This window comes from Trichoplusia ni, chromosome 6, assembly GCF_003590095.1.
Source record: "Trichoplusia ni isolate ovarian cell line Hi5 chromosome 6, tn1, whole genome shotgun sequence".
Lineage (NCBI taxonomy): Eukaryota > Metazoa > Arthropoda > Insecta > Lepidoptera > Noctuidae > Trichoplusia > Trichoplusia ni.
The window spans coordinates 10,755,000-10,771,502 of NC_039483.1; the positions used below are offsets into that span (position 1 = coordinate 10,755,000).

A 16,503-nucleotide genomic window follows, 5' to 3' on the forward strand; every position below is an offset into this window, starting at 1 on the left:
TCACTAATTTTATAGTACGCTTTCTTTACCAGCATAGATTTAACGGTATTTTTAAACTTGTTTAATGGTAAACTGGTTATAGTATCTGGCAATTTATTATAAAATCGAATAGAATTCCCTAGGAAAGATTTGGCGTTTGTATTGGATAACCTAAATCTTGGAACTACTAGTTTATTTTTATTTCTCGTATTTATGTTATGGAAATCACTATTTACACTAAAAGTATGCAAGTTTTTCCGAACGAACATGTTTCTCCATGATATAAACCGACGGCAGCGTTAAAATATTAATTTCTTTAAAAGTTTCTCTTAATGACTCGCGCGGACCCATGCAGTAGACTGCTCTAATCGCACGTTTCTGTAATATGAAAACGGATTCAACATCGGCAGCTGCTTCCCACAGTAAAATTCCGTATGACATAATACTGTGGAAATAGGCGTGATAAACTAACTTAGCAGTGGGAACATCAGTAAGCTGTCTTATTCTTCGGACCGCAAAAGCAGCCGAACTTAGTCTACGCGACAGTGCTGAGATGTGAGCACCCCACTGTAACTTATCGTCCAATGTTATTCCAAGAAAGACCGTTTCTTTAATAAAATCGAGTTTGTTGCCATCTAGCATTACATTTAAATCCGACTGAGACCGAGCCTTTTGGAGTGTGAATTTAAGGCATTTTGTTTTTGCCGCGTTCAGAAGTAGGTTATTCGTTGCAAACCAATCCGATAATACGTTAAGGCTATTATTCAAATTACTAACGTTTAGAGATTTTCTGTCAATTTTAAAAATGAGAGAGGTATCATCCGCGAACAGAATCATGTCAGTCGAGTTGGCCATCATGAAAGGGAGGTCATTTATGTACGCTAAGAAAGTAATGGGCCTAAGATCGAACCTTGGGGCACGCCCACTCTAACTAAGGACCCGGAAGATGTTGCGCCGTTTACGCCTACTTTTTGTTGCCTAGATAATAAATATGACAATACCAGTTGTAAGGACTGTCCTCGCAATCCATAGTACTTTAATTTAAGGATTAGAGTATTATGATCAACGCAGTCAAAAGCCTTGGAGAGGTCACAGAAAATTCCTATGGCGTCCTGTGACACCTCCCAAGCTCCTAAAATATTAGACACTAACTTGGCCCCGGCGTCGGTCGTCGACTTTCCCTTGGTGAAACCAAATTGACGCTCATGGAAGATTTTATGCCTATCAAAATGTGACATCATTTGGTCGAGAACCATTCTCTCAAATATTTTACTAACAGCTGGAAGCACCGAAACTGGTCTATAATTAGGTGGGTCATTCTTGCAACCAGATTTAAAAAAAGTCTACAAAATTATACTTAGATGGTGAAGTAACATTTACTAAGATATTTACATTATACAATGAGTGGTGTGCAACTGAAAATATTACTAAAAAAGCGAAAACAGTTCGACAATATTGAGACATTATAAATCAAAATTTAAATATTTCATTCCATAAACCAAAGAAGGATATTTGTAACGAATGCCATATTTATGACGCTAACAAAAATACAATGACTGAAGAAGACGAACAGAAACAAGAACAGCATTTGAAATCCAAAACTTTGTCAAGAGAAATGAAAGAGATTGATAAGAATGAAGCCATTAAGAGTAATGGAAAAATAATAACTGCATGCTTTGACTTTCAAAAAATTTTGAACTGTCCCCATGGTAACGTAGGTCTTTTCTATTATAAAAGAAAATTATCCATTTTTAATTTTACAGTCTTTGACCTTGCTAATAATGAAGGATATTGTTACATGTGGCCTGAGATTAATGTGAAACTTGGAGCATGTGAAGTAGCTAGTTGTCTGCTAAAGTTTATTGAGACCAAAGTAAATGATGGTGCTAAAGAATTCCGATTTTGGTCAGATAACTGTGCTGGCCAAAATCGGAACCGAATTGTATTTGCATTTTATACTTATGCTGCCAAAAAATAAGGTGTTACGATAACGCACAGATTTTTAGAGCGTGGTCACACTCAAAATGAAGCGGACTCAGTCCATGCTTTGATAGAGAGAAATGCAGAAAATAAACTTATATATACACCTGAACAGTGGTATGCATTGGTAAGGTGGTCTAAAGTTAACCCCCCTTACTACCATGTGAGTCGTCTAGTTTCAAAAGCCACTAAAATAAGTTTTGTTTATTTTTCACCAACTAGTAAAAACTTCTCGTCGTCGATAAATGTTATAAACAATAATCATTTTTGTACGATATGAACCCACAGACCATGGCAACACTTCAAAATCCCTTTTCAGCAATGAATCAGTTTAATAAACAAAAATATGGAGGTTTTTTTCTTTTATTTTAGCGGCTTATGAAACTCACTCCTGAATTAAGAGGAATTTGATAGTAACATGTAACATTTTAGTGGGTTTTGCAACTGAAAAAATCTTAGTAAAGGATGGTGTTATACAAAATATCAACAACCAGTAAGATAGTAGGTAAATGTCGCTTTCATTAAAATCTCTTAAAATCCAGAATCAAGTAATTTCTTTTGATTGTTAATATTAAAAAAATACGATAAATCTGTTATAGGCATGAAATAAAATGTTTTATTGTGTTTTTATAATTTAATTTACTTATTTATTAAAAATATAATAAAAATGAAAGAGAGAGAGAGGGATAAAAAATTCAAACATGACAAATATTATCCGTAAATCCTGCTTCACACAAATCAGTCTCTTCCGACAATCTCATAAAGTCTCTCGTTTCAGCGGTACTCATTCTCTCGATTAAAGATTTTAAAAAATCAATTCTTCCTAGTTTCTCCAATCATTTCCATAGTGTTTTTTAAGAAGTCTGTCGACGTCTTGAATTTTAGCTTGTTTTATGTAAACACGATTTGGCTGGATTATTTGAGGAGATATCATGGTGATTTTTTTATGGTTTTTTGTGATTGTCTTTTTTTGGCGTATTTCGTTTCTATACGTCTCTTCACCCTGTACTAAAATGTTTTCTGTTTTTGTTCTTGTAATAAAAAATCTTTTTATTTTCATAAACTGAAAATGCCAAGACGTGGTAGGTTTAATGATGGACTCGTAACTTTTTTTCCAATCAAATACAGGAATTGACGCTAGATCTTTGCACATACCATCTTGTTTTAAAACAGCTGCTTATTCGGATGGAGAGATTATCACTTCCTTTGTTTTCAGTGTTTTCTCAATTCTGGCAAACAGCCTGTCTGGAGGTATAAAGGAGTGACCTACAACAGGGAAGATCAGCTCTATTTTCTTGATATTTGTTGGGGCTTCTGTGTACAACCATTTACCGAGCATCGTTATCATACCTGTATTTTTATTTTGTCCGGCGCAACCGTCAGACACTATTCGTAAAATTTTTATTGTATCTCCAAATTCAAAGTTTTTCAGGAAATCGTAAACTGCGCTAATTATCTCATTACTACCTTTGCAGTGTGAAGTTTCATCCCAATAGTAGGAATTAATGTTATTTTTATTCAGTTTAGCCTTTGAATTTCCCACAACAATGGCGAAGTGGTAAAAGTTGATCTGTCTACTGTAGTAGGCATATTGATCCGGTACTTTGGGCATCGCCTGGTTCTTCTGGCAATTGAAGGATATGGTTTGAAGATTTTCGTTTTCTTCTTGCAATATTGCATAGAAAGCTTTGTATTTGAGGCGATGAATTCTTTTTTCGACCATAAGTACGTTTTTCTTTGAAGCGTCCTTCTCCGTTTTTATGCGTTCTGACAGTTCAATGCACGTTGAGCACACGTCTGTCCTAGGATTCCCAAAGCCTATATTATACTTAGTATTAATAACATGCCTGAAAAAACTTTGTTTAACTTTCAAATCCTCGTCACGGGCAGCGTTATACATACGCCACATTTTACGTATTGTCAAGCCTGAATCAAGATATATTCTATTGGCACTTTTCGAACGACAATAGTGACTCTCTTGTCCCTGAAAGGATTCGATGAACCATTCGACGGATAATCTTTTTGCTTCATATTTTTCTCTCTTCCTGTCACCTCCACGCTTCTCTTCTGGCATTTGACCTCCGCTACTTAAAAATCTGTTCATAACTCCCTGTATTCGATCTTTTTTTATTATTAGTGCTCTCATGAAAGTTTTTTGACATACCGGTATTTTGGTCCCGCTTTTACTAAGTATAGAATACTTAATAGCAACTTTTCTTTTACTGTTGGGATTTAATGTTTTGGCTTCTGATATATTACAATATTTCAGTATAAAACAGTCTTGCTTCACTTTCGTATCACACGTATGGATCTTGTAAAGTTTTCTTATATCTTGACATGATATTTCACTACATCGAAACGCCTTTTGATTGTGTCCACACTGCGGAAACTGCGGCAAGCTTGAGGGTTTGTACCTAAAACCGAAATAATATTTTGAAATAACATTGACATAACATTAACAAAAGTTTATGGTTATGGTTCACTTCAAATGATGCATATCAATTAAACATGCTTACAAAAGGTATATGAAAGTAAACTTTCATATTTACAAGAATAATAAAAAAATATTAAAATAGATCTGCTGCAGTTTTATATTCCATAGGTACCTACTGCATAATACCATTCTTGCTAATGTTGATGCTGATTTTAAAGGATGAATCAGAAACCGTTTTTGGCGTAGAATCTCACGTTTCCAGGTTGCTCTATTCACAGATCGTTTCCTTGTCTCTTTTGGGTCGCATTTTCTCACAAATTTCATTAAGTCCTCCATTTTTTAGGCATAAAATCATTAAATTAACAAACACAGATCTACACCACACAACAGAAATCGCCATCTTGTTTGCATAGTTAAAGTTAAGTCACGTGTCAAAAATGACGCGCTACCATTGGTCAGTCAATTTATAGGGGCTTTTGAAAGCCACACGCAATGTTTAAGTGGCTTTTGATCCCAATCGTTGACTTTATAACTGTTTTTGTTGGCGTTTTAGAGGAATTTAACACTTACTGAATGACCAAACTTGAAGTACTAATAAAATGCTGCCTTATAATAATATAAGGTTGATTTTAGGATAAAATCGTTTTAGGGGGTTTTGAAACTAGATGACTCATGTAGTCGAGATGAGTATAACGGATTTTTATAATTTCAAAAAATTATTGGAAGGCAAAAATTGGTTAAAAAACTCTAATAAACCAGAAATGACATGGAATAAAATAAAAGAAGTTCATATAACATCAAATGATCCACGTCTACTAAAGTACCGCTACAGTTTTGAAAGTGAAGAGTGTATGACTTTACATCTAATCAAAAAATCTTATTCGTCTCGAAGAAATAATTTGAAAACAATTAACACAACATTAGACTTATGCAACACAGATTATTTGCCTATCACAGCAGCTAAATTTGATGACTTAATGAGTCTTTGTAATGGACGGATTATTCCTCAGGAATATCGTAATTACTACGATAGACTTCCTAATACTCGCAATACTTTTGATGAAGAACATACTGATATTGATTTTTCAGATAATTTATAGATTATATTATATTAATTGTCCAATAACTTGTTAAATTTATGTCTTTTTCAAATGATTGTAATAGACTAATAATATTTTAAGTTTTCTTTGTTTGTATAATATACAAAAAATAAATTTATAATCCTACTAGTTTGATATATTAAAGTTTAAAAGTTTATTTCCATTTGTCAAAGAATTTAACTAAGGCTTATCTTGTGATAATTAAGTTAAGTGATTAACATAAAGACTGAGTTAAGTTTGGTTTTTGATAAGTTTATTTACTTACAGATCTCAAGTTACAATAATTAACAATTAATCTATGAGACTGTTTCAGGTTTTTTTTTTAATATTATTTTTAAAGTTCTTGTTTAAAGTGCAACATAAACTATTGTGTTTTTTTAATAACATGTGAGATTGTTTAATTACTGCAGATTAAAGTGGATATGATTAAAATTGTTTACTAGATAGACTGATTCAAACAAGGGTTTTTAATTATTGTGATAATCTTATATAAGATAGTATGTTTTCCAAATAATATTATTTTCGTTAATGATTAGTTTTAATTAAACAGAAGCGTAAAAATTTTTGTTTGGTCAATTTTTCTTGATTTTTTTAATAAATTTGATTTAAAAAAAATTATTGTTTTCATTACTCTCAGTAATTATTATAAAGTTAAGTCATATTACTAAAGAATGTGTTAAAAAGGCAACTCATTGAATCGTCGTATCTTAGTCAAAAAATATTTATGCAACGCATAAGGTCGCAACACGTCGTATCTTGAAAGAAGTATTTTTTTTAACCACGCATAACGTTGTAACTCGTCGTAAGTTTGCTAAATTCGCCCCGACACGCATACAGTAGTAAGTATAAAATTCAGGAATTTCTCCATAAATACAAATTATTTTGATCAATACTTCATAGCCCATATTAATAAATAAATTACTTAATAAGTTGAAACTGACTTTTTTCATATTTTTTCTTAAACTAGTAAGAAATCTTAATTTCAATCTTTAAATGGCCATACTGAAAAATAGGCATTTTAGCGATACGACCTTGTGCGTGAGATGTGTCGATATGCACCCATACGTAAATTGCAAGCAAGCAGCGACCTCGATGCAGCGCATGGAAACAGCCCACACGTGTAGCGTAAAACGCTGACACCAGCGACCAAAGTGCGTCATTCGATGCCCCTGTTTACCGGATGTGTCTTTTACTTATTAATTAATAAAATATAAAATTGGCATTCTGTATCTAATATCGATCGGAATAGAAACTTCTTATTGTAATAACTTAGTAGTAACTTTTCCTTTGTAATTTTACTATCATTAAAGTTAGTTTGAAATCATTTTGGTTTTTTTTTGGGTCCTCCGACAGCGACTACTTATTTAATGTTTATTTTTATGTTTGTGTTTATGTTGTTGATGTGACTAAATAAATAAATATACTGGAAAATAACATTTATTACAAAACGAATAAAAGAAGGAAGAAAGCAATACTATCAGAAGCATTTAGCAAAACTCAAATTAAAAATATCCACAATATGTATTGCCACATTGGGAAAACTTAAATGATGAATAAAATAACTCCTTTCTATACAGCAAAGAATATCATCACAAATATTGAGAAACTCTGTGATGAATGTGATATTTGTATTAAAAACAAATTAAAAATGAATCCAAAATTTGGTTTAATGTCCCATTTAGGTTCCGCAACACGCCCTTTTGAAATTGTATCCATTGACACAATTGGAGGTTTTGGAGGATCAAGGTCTACAAAAAAATATTTACATCTCTTGGTAGATCATTTTACACGATATACATTCATTTTGACATCAAAAAATCAGAACTCTAATGATTTTATCAAGTTGATGGAAAAAGTGACACAAAATAATAACATAGACATGTTATTAACAGACCAATATCCTGGAATAAATTCCAAAAAATTTAGAGATTACTTGAAAAAGGAAAACATAGTAATGGTACTGCTGTGGACGCGCCATTTTCAAATGGTCTAAATAAAAGGCTGAACCAAACTTTGATCAACAGAATAAGATGTAAAATAAATAAGAGGGACAAAAAGATAGCATGAACAACTATTGCACAAAAATGTGTGGAAAAATATAACGAAACAGAGCATACAGTTACTAAGATTGCCCCAAAATATCTTTTGGAAGGAGAAAAAATGGATATTTTGGCACTGAAATTGAAAAAAAGATACACAGTAGAAGATCTAAAAAAAGACAGATAACTAGCATTTGAAAATTCACTAAGTCTCACAACTATAATAAGAAAAAATACGATTTAAACAGAGAAGAATATACATTTTAAGTGGGTGATAGAGTATAATTATTTAGAAAATGGGAACCGCCTTAATATAAAGAAAATGGATGAGTTAAGGATTGGTCCATATAAAATACTGAAGAAGATTTCAAATTCCACCTATGAAGTTGACACCGGACATAAGAAGGTGGAGTCGAACTTCTACCATATTGCAAAGTTAACTCTAGTGAGGAGTAGCTCTTGATCGAACAATCATTGTGATGATGTTCTCTCCGAGGGTGGGAGATGTAAGAAATATCACTGGCCATGACAGTGGTATTCCGTCTTTTTTATTTATGTTTTTTTTATCTGTCATTTTTTAATGTCAAAAACAAAATTGAGCTTGTCATTCTTAGTAAAAATATTCATCTTTTTAATTTATAGAAGTACAGGCTTTAAATGTTGTTTTTTGGTTTTTCAGGTAAGATTTCTGCATAAATACGAGTATGTTTGATTGTAATATACTTTTGTAATGTAATGTTAAATATTAATAAACGAAGACATTTTGTTTTTTTTTTACAAAACGCAATTACGCCTTTTATTAAGCATAACTTATTGTATACGTTCTCTTCGAGAACAGCTGGGCTGCGGAACTGGTTGTGATCAAGCAGCCGCTAGCCGTTGCGTTGCTGCTGAAATGGCTGGCAGTCCTGACACTTGCGGGTAGATCACTTCTCGATTGCGTAACATTTCGAGATGGTTTGTCACCACTTATTGCGTACAGACATTTAAAGTTCACTCATTATTAGGTAGGTTCACCCGTCGCGTCACTAAGTATCGATCGCGGACAACGCTTGACAACCGAAAACGCGCGCGCACTTCCGCTTTCGGTGTTCGGACGCAACTAAGATGCACTAATAGTGACCTTCACCTAGTTCAAATAAAAGGGGCGGGGCGTCGTGTGCGCCGCGAAGGAATAAGGATAGAGTTAGGCAATCTGATTGAACGACAGTCCACGTGAACTATCCTAGATTGGTTTACAATATTTTGTCTCGTAAAGAGTGGAGATGGAATGATTTGCTCGACTCGTGCGGTGGGTAGGTATACTCTACAGTTTGAAACGTAAACATTATTAACAGGATGCTTCAGATTTCTCACGTACTATTAATTTTTCTACGTACCTATTATCGTAGTTGATGTAAAAAAAAAAAATTGTACCTAGGGCTATTTATGTGGGATACATGAACTGGGCTGCTTTTGTAATACGACTGAAAAATCACCGTGTATAGGCAATTATAATGAAAATGAATCGATTTTTACTTTTAGCACTGGAAGTAATTTACGTTTACTGAACAATTCGAAATTTGGATCTTTGATGGCACTTTTAAATACTGTTCAAACCTGTTTTGTCAAATTTTTACAGTGCACGGAATGGTCGGTTCCGAGTATGGTGCTCAAAAAACTGTACCACTTGCGTATGGGTTGCTGTCGAACAAATGAGAAAAATCGTATTTTCTACAAGCCATCAACCGCAAGATATAATATAGTCCTCTCCAAAGTTTCGCCACATAACCGTATCTAGGTATCCACGACACCGCTTTCAATTTATTAACGAAAAATTACTAAAACCCAAAAGAGCAAGAAGAAAACATTCTATGTATTTGTGATATCAATCGTTTATGAAATACATACATATTTCTATTTATGAATGAAGTTGACGAATACCTAGTCTACACCTTGTTTTAATCAATTAATACAACACACATGTTCTCATGACCTCCAGCAAACCTGTCAATACAACTTCAAATGCTACTACAGTAATCAAAGCGACGGCACGCTGCAATTACAAAAAGAGTTTGTATATCTATATCAACCGAATTATTTAAGACAAATAAATCACTATGCGAAACTAAATGACATTTGAACTATATTTTTGCGAAAAGTCAACGGTAAAGATGGCGACAGCGGTTTGTTTGTCAGTACCATTGGAATTTAACGAACTTAATACATAATCTGAATTTTGCGGATATATTTTGTCGACTTTTTTTTTTACGTTTTGTTATTCAAATAAGGTTTTGAGCGAAATTATTGATATAGATAACTAGCGACCCGCCCCAACTTCGCACGGGAGCAGTGCTAATATACGCCACAGAATTTCTTTAACGTTCTTTATTTTGATAAGGATTCATACCATCGTCGTTGCATCGTAATTAAAAAACTTTGGAATAAACGTAAGGAAAAATTGAATAGTTGTCGTATTTATTTTGATTTTGATAAGGATTACTATCTCAACAAAAACAGCTTCGCAAAGAAGTTTTATTTTGGAATAAAATTATTAGCCAAAAAAATGGTTATGGTGAACCTTAAAAGATAGAAATGTGCTGTCTGAGACTTTTTTGTAGATCTTTTTATGGTGTACAATATTGTACAACATTATTTTGATGTATCTCCTGCGGTTAAGCCAGCGTTTGCAATAAAAGCGTAAAATAATAGTAAATACATTTGAAAGCGCTAAAATTGACTATGTTACTGTACGAAAATATGCATAGATTATACTTAGAAACCTTCCTTATAAATCACTTTATCTATTAAAGAAAACAGCATCAAAATCCGTCGAGTAGTTTCAAAGATTTAAGTGGTCAAGGGGAAATAGGGACAGAAAAAGCGGTCCTGTTTTATAATATGTAGTGATAATCTACTCCACAAATTATTTTAGTTGTAATTTCAAAATGTAATGACACTAACAACGGCATTCTGACAGTTGCTATGGTTACAATTTTACTAAGGTAAGTGTTGCGTTGCGTATAGTATGTGCGGACAGGTTGGTCAGGTGCTTTTCAATGAGCGATTTTATTTTAATATTAATTAAACTTATTTATTTTTTTAAATTAACGTTAAGTATAGGTACAAAGAATTACAAATTTAAAGTTTCGATATTTTGACGGTGAACCGACTACCATCCGTCTTCCTCTGCCTCGTTGTCGTAAGTGAACGAGTGATCGAAGGAAAGCGCCGCCCGCGCCTCCGCCGCCGTCGCCCGCGCCTCCGCCGCCGTCGCTCGCGCACCGCGCCGCCGCCACCCGCACCCCGCGAAGCCACCGCTCGCGTTGCCGCCGACGTCGCCCGCGCCCCGCAAAGCCACCGTTATGATGGCGTTAACAGTAAGCTAAGGTCCAAAAGTTTAAAAGGCTATAACTTTGTATATGAATGAAATATACTAATACTTTTAAGTGTGGGTATGTCGATAAAAGTCTAGTGACTCAATGTCAAGTTTGATATCTTTGATTAATCCAATGCGGGTAGGCCGGAAACTTTTGGACCTTACTACTTTACCTTACTTAGGTACAACCCTTTTTCCAGTTCAAAAGTATGGTGTGTCCTTCCTCAGGCTCTAAACAATCTATGTACCAAATTTCATTGCAATCGGTTCAGTAGTTTTGGCGTGAAAGCGAGACAGACAGACAGAGATACTTTCGCCTTTATAATATTTAGTATGGATTAATATGGATTTATTGAAATAATTACAGTTTCTTCCAAAAATGTATTGAACATAGATTTACATCCCGAAATAATAATTTCTGATTTCGAACTCGCTATTATAAATGCCAGTCAGAGGGCATTTCCGAACAGCAGTCACAAGTATTGCTTTTTTTCATTTAACACAAAATATTTGGAAGCACATACAGAAAGTTGGCTAAAGGCAAAAATACACTAATTATAGTGAATTTGCTCACAAAATGCGACATATTTTAGCATTGGCATATTTGAAGTCTGAAGATATTCCAGCGGCGTTTGAGCTTATTTGGCCAGAAGTGATACCAAATGAGTCGAAACCAGTGGCAGACTGGTTTGATAAGTACCACGTAAATGGAACATTTACCAGTAAGACATCATCTTTTTCTCCAAATAAACCTGCATTAACTATAAGAAGAAATATTCCCATCTAATTTATGGTCTGTTTGGGATAGCTTTGTCACAGGTATACCCATCACATGCCTATGCCATCGCAGGGGGCACTTGGGTAACTGAGTGTACGGGCACGCGACCCCGCCTTCCCTGAGCTACCTTAGTCCACATTCCGATTATCCGTGGTTATGGTATCCCACCTCTCCAATTCCTGAATTCCTTCCTCATAAATCAAAACCCTTCCTTGATGTGGTTCCCTCCTGCTCAACTTAAAGTCTGGCTCGGTGAGGAAGGCAACACAACGCATATATATGCAATGTGATTTGGAGGACTCGGCGAGTCAGCAAGGCAAGGTGGATGGCCCAGGGCGACAGTGGAGGGTATAGTCACTGTCGGCCAGACACAGCATCCGACCCCTCCTTCAGTCGTAGCGGTTTTCCGTTCCACTGATCCAAGGAGGGTAACGACGAGTGTGTGCGCCTGCGTATGCGCACCTAAATATATGCTGCGTATTTGACCGCTTCCGTTAATGGACGCCGATTGAGTTAAGTCATGTGGCGATGGGTAGAAGTCGAGAGGTTTAGACAGATGCATCCAGGCTTTGTCTGATACCTGCACATAGCCGGCCTCGGGGGTGGTGAGTACATGCCGTAGTCGCTTCTGCGCTGCACTCTGGGACGACAGCGCGAATTCGGTACCACACGAAATTACAAAGCAGCCCTATTTAGGGAGACACTGCTTTGTCTGCTTTCCCTGCGCAGCCAGGGGGCTAGAAAAGGTGCCCTAAAAAATTTTTCGTCCCATCTCGATAGGTGGTAGTAACCGCGGCTGCCATCGCATCATCTTAAATCGTGTTCAAAAATAATGAACATTTTATAATAATAAAAAGACACCGGTTATGACATTCGGCGCGTGGAACGTGAGAACTCTACTTGATCGAGATAGTAATGCCTGTGAGATGTAGTAGTTTGTAAGCTGTTGCCCTAATAATGGATGGTGTAATATTAGTATGACGATGTACAGTTTATTGGCATATGCCAAAGTCAATCAAACAACTCAACAAATCTATCGCCTTCAACCGCAAGATATAATATAGTCCTCTCCATAGTTTCGCCACATAACTGTACCTAGGTATCCACGACACCGCTTTCAATTTATTAACGAAAAATTACTAAAACCCAAAAGAGTGTGGGGTAGGTGTTAAACACTGCAAGCATAAAATTTTCAAAATCTTTAATCATTAGAATTAAATAGTTTGTTTACTCTTTTACATGTTAAATTAATAGTTTTGTGCTTACAAAGTTATAATAAATCAGTGCTAACGTTGGTATCACTCTACATGAACTCTTGACGCCACCCACCAGCACACACTTGCACCACTTTCACTGAAATCAATATGTCTCAACTCAGTGACATTCAGACAGTCCAGGCTAAGCTTGAGGAGACTTTCAATAAAGGGATGGCTGAACTAGAGGCACAGATTTTTTTTTTCTTTTTTCCGGGGTGAAAAGCTAATGTCTTCAACCCATGTCGAGGGCACGGCGTGGGGATATGTCGGACTTCCACCGACTAAAAACACCCGGGGACATCACACATTCAGGGAGTTAATGTTCAGTTTGCTTAGTCTCCTGCCTCAGCAAATAAATTATTGTGTCTACACGGTTGACATCATAGAGACAAGGCACCGCAGAAAACTCTTCTTATCTTGGGTCTGCAGGAATCTGAAGATGATGACAATGTGACTGCAGTAAACAACATCCTCACCAAGAAGATGGCTCTGACCAACTCATCTCCTTCAATTAGTGCCTGCTACAGAATCGGGGCCTGCGGAGAGGAGCATCACCGACCGTTACTTGTCTAGTTCTCCAGTGTCGCTGACAGGAATGCGGTATGGAATTCCAAGTCCAAATTGAGAGGGTCTTCTGTAGCGGTGAGGGAATTTCTCACGAAGCCCAGGCAAGCAATATTCGCCAAAGCACGACAGCATTTCGGGATGCGAGCCTGTTGGACCCAACATGGCACCATTATAGTTAAGGTCGCAGAGGGAGTTCGCCATAAGGTCACCACTATGGCTGCGTTAGACACCCTGTTGGCGAGACAATCTAAAGCTACCAGTCATGTATCGTCCAGTCCTCGGAGTGAGCGCGGGCGCAGGAATATCATCAAAACGCAAAAACTAGCCGAACTTGAAAGTTTTTGGTGTCATTTTGTCGTTTGAACCAGTATGTGACGTAATAATCTCATAACTACGACTTAATGGGCAAGACGACAGTAAGACGGAATCATTAAAATATTGTGTTTAACTGATAAAATATTGTGTATGTATTGTTGAAAAAATCTCCATTTTAAAATTTAGGACGAGATTATTATTTTATTTTAGAAAATAAAATTGCAAAATACTGCCATCCGCCATGCTTTTTAAAACGCCAATCGAAGTGTGTTACGTCAGCCCTCAGTAAATACTGTCACTGTCACTGTCAAGTTCTATGCATTTTGATCTCTAATATTTACAAGTTTGCTGAGGGTTGACGTCACAGCAATGTCAGCCGGTGACTGCGTTTTGGCGCGAATAAATGAACGTTTCATTAAAAATTTTTTTTTTTCAACAATTAGTTTTGTTAAACTAATTGTTGAAAAAAAAAAAAAGAAATATTATATTTTTTAGTAAAAATTGTCGTCTTGCCCATTGTAAGTACGGCTGCTTATTTTATCTTGAACCCACATTATTCATAGCAAGTCCATGTGCAGCGTACCCACTGATCTAGATATTCCATACATTTTGACTTGACGTTCGTTAATTGTCATGCGTCAAAATGACATTTGCGAGTTTGGACAGTTGTCTTTTTATATTCATTTTTTTTTTCACTTACTGTTATTGTTTTATTGTTTCCTTTTGTGGTTGTTTTTAACGAATAAGTGTGTGAGCTAACGGGTGGTGCCCAGAAACATAAATATAGATAGATAAATTTAGATAGGAAATTTTAGTTTAAAGTACCCTAAATTTTAAATTTATATTTTTTTTACTTATTTATACACCGTGATTTTTTAGTCGTCTTACAACAGCAGCCCAGTTCATGTATCCAATGACTAGAACACGTTCATGGTAAAAAAATAGGTATTTATGAGATTTGAATAAATATAAAATGCAATTTTTATTCAATATTATGATGCAATTTGTAGCTTTTTAGAAACACAGCTCTGTTGCGAGCGCGGCCGAGCCTTCTAACAATAATGAGGGGTGCGGGCGGCGGTGTTTTGTAATTTTTTAGAGTATATTTCAGTTTTCTATTGTTTAATTTTTAATTGTATTTATTATCTTAGTTGATGATAAAAAAATAATAATCGCGCCTAGGGGTATTTTACGTCGGATACATGAACTGGACTACTTTTGTAAGACGACTAAAAAATCACCGCGTATAGCCTTTTTGCGTTTCTGACTGTCATTTAATTTTCTCGAAAAATATGCACATGGCTTTTCTTCTCCGTTTTCTTGAGGTTGTTTTAAAATAGCTCCTATACCCAGTATACTGGCGTCAGTGTAAATATGAATTGGTAATTCGGGATCAAAAATTTCTAAAATTGGTTTCAAGCATAGAAGTCTCTTTACTGTGTCGAAACTTTCTTGACATTTTTCTGTCCAAGTAAATATGGTCTTTCCTTAACAAATTGTGCGAAGGAAGTAGTATATTATTGGGCATTATGTCCCACGACGCGAATGCGCATGCATGAGCGAAGGAGTGGGACAGAATTAGGTTATGAGCGACACATATCATGGAATAGAACGCCCAATGGGTTTTGAGCAATTCACTTGATTCTCAAATTTGGATAAATGGTATGAATTAAAAGAAATAAAGAATGAATTGCGTTAAAATGATATTAAACCATTAAAACGACTTGTTGTATTGCAATTTTGTAATGTTTTCGTTTTTGCGCGCTCACAACTGGGTCTGTCGTCTGATCCAGACTCAAACGCAGTATGCTTTTTCATCGCAATAACGATAGGAACCAACAGGCAATGATTGTAATGTTTTCGTTTTTGCGCGCTCACAACTGGGTCTCTCGTCTGATACAGACTCAAACGCAGTATGCTTTTTCATCGCAATAACGAAAGGAACCAACAGGCAATGATTGTAATGTTTTCGTTTTTGCGCGCTCACAACTGGGTCTGTCGTCTGATCCAGACTCAAACGCAGTATGCTTTTTCATCGCAATAACGATAGGAACCAACAGGCAATGTTTGTATTTTAAATATGCTATTGCGCGCTCACAACTGGTACAATCGTCTGTAATACAGACTAGTACGCAGTATGCTTTTTCATCGCAAAGCACATAATAAAAAACAAACTAAAAGTGTAATAATATATTGACTAAATTGTATTTAAAATATAACACAAGTAATTGATCTTATGCATTAGACGAAAAAAACGTTGGCGGCTTCATGAATAGCTCATCTGCAGACTGCACGAACGCTTGGAGTTTACGCCACTAAATGGTGTCACCGTCAGTCTGGAGTTTTAATCGAAGTAGCGCTTTCCTCCATAGTTCTTGAGAGTCTATTTCACGAGCGTCATTAGTTTGATACACCTTGAGGTCAATATAGTACTCGCCGGAGGTGTTTGCAGTCCGGCGCTCGTTGCCGTTTGCTATTCTTGTAACGAAGAACGTAGACAACACAGGCGTTGACGAGCCATCACATTCATCGTTCCGTTCATGTCGGAGCCCGAATATATCTGTCTGTTCCTGACGTCACATCGAGCCGGTTCGGAACAGTGTCCCACTCCTCACTGTGGGATTGGCCCCCACCAATCGACCACGGACGATGATTCGTTCGCGATAAGCGTAACGTGCGGACGCACCGGCAAATCTC

The 16,503-nt window shown here is 36.0% G+C and overlaps 1 protein-coding gene across 1 annotated transcript; it reads right to left on the minus strand.

The window, feature by feature from the left end:
- Positions 1-2,618: 2,618 nt before the first annotated feature.
- On the minus strand, positions 2,619-5,471 carry LOC113494960. The gene is made up of 2 exons (XM_026873505.1): positions 4,562-5,471; positions 2,619-4,369 (listed from the first exon to the last, which is right to left on the minus strand). The coding sequence occupies exons 1-2, from the start codon at positions 4,727-4,729 to the stop codon at positions 3,137-3,139; spliced, it is 1,401 nt and encodes a 466-aa protein (XP_026729306.1). The 5' UTR covers positions 4,730-5,471; the 3' UTR covers positions 2,619-3,136.
- Between the last annotated feature and the right edge of the window lie 11,032 nt (positions 5,472-16,503).

Coding starts and splice junctions, on each gene's coding strand:
- LOC113494960 (XM_026873505.1), bottom strand. CDS start 4,729: ATGGAGGACTTAATGAAATTTGTGAGAAAATGCGACCCAAAAGAGACA. Junction 4,370..4,561: donor TGGTATTATGCAGTAGGTAC/CTATGGAATATA, acceptor GGTTTTAGGTAC/AAACCCTCAAGCTTGCCGCA.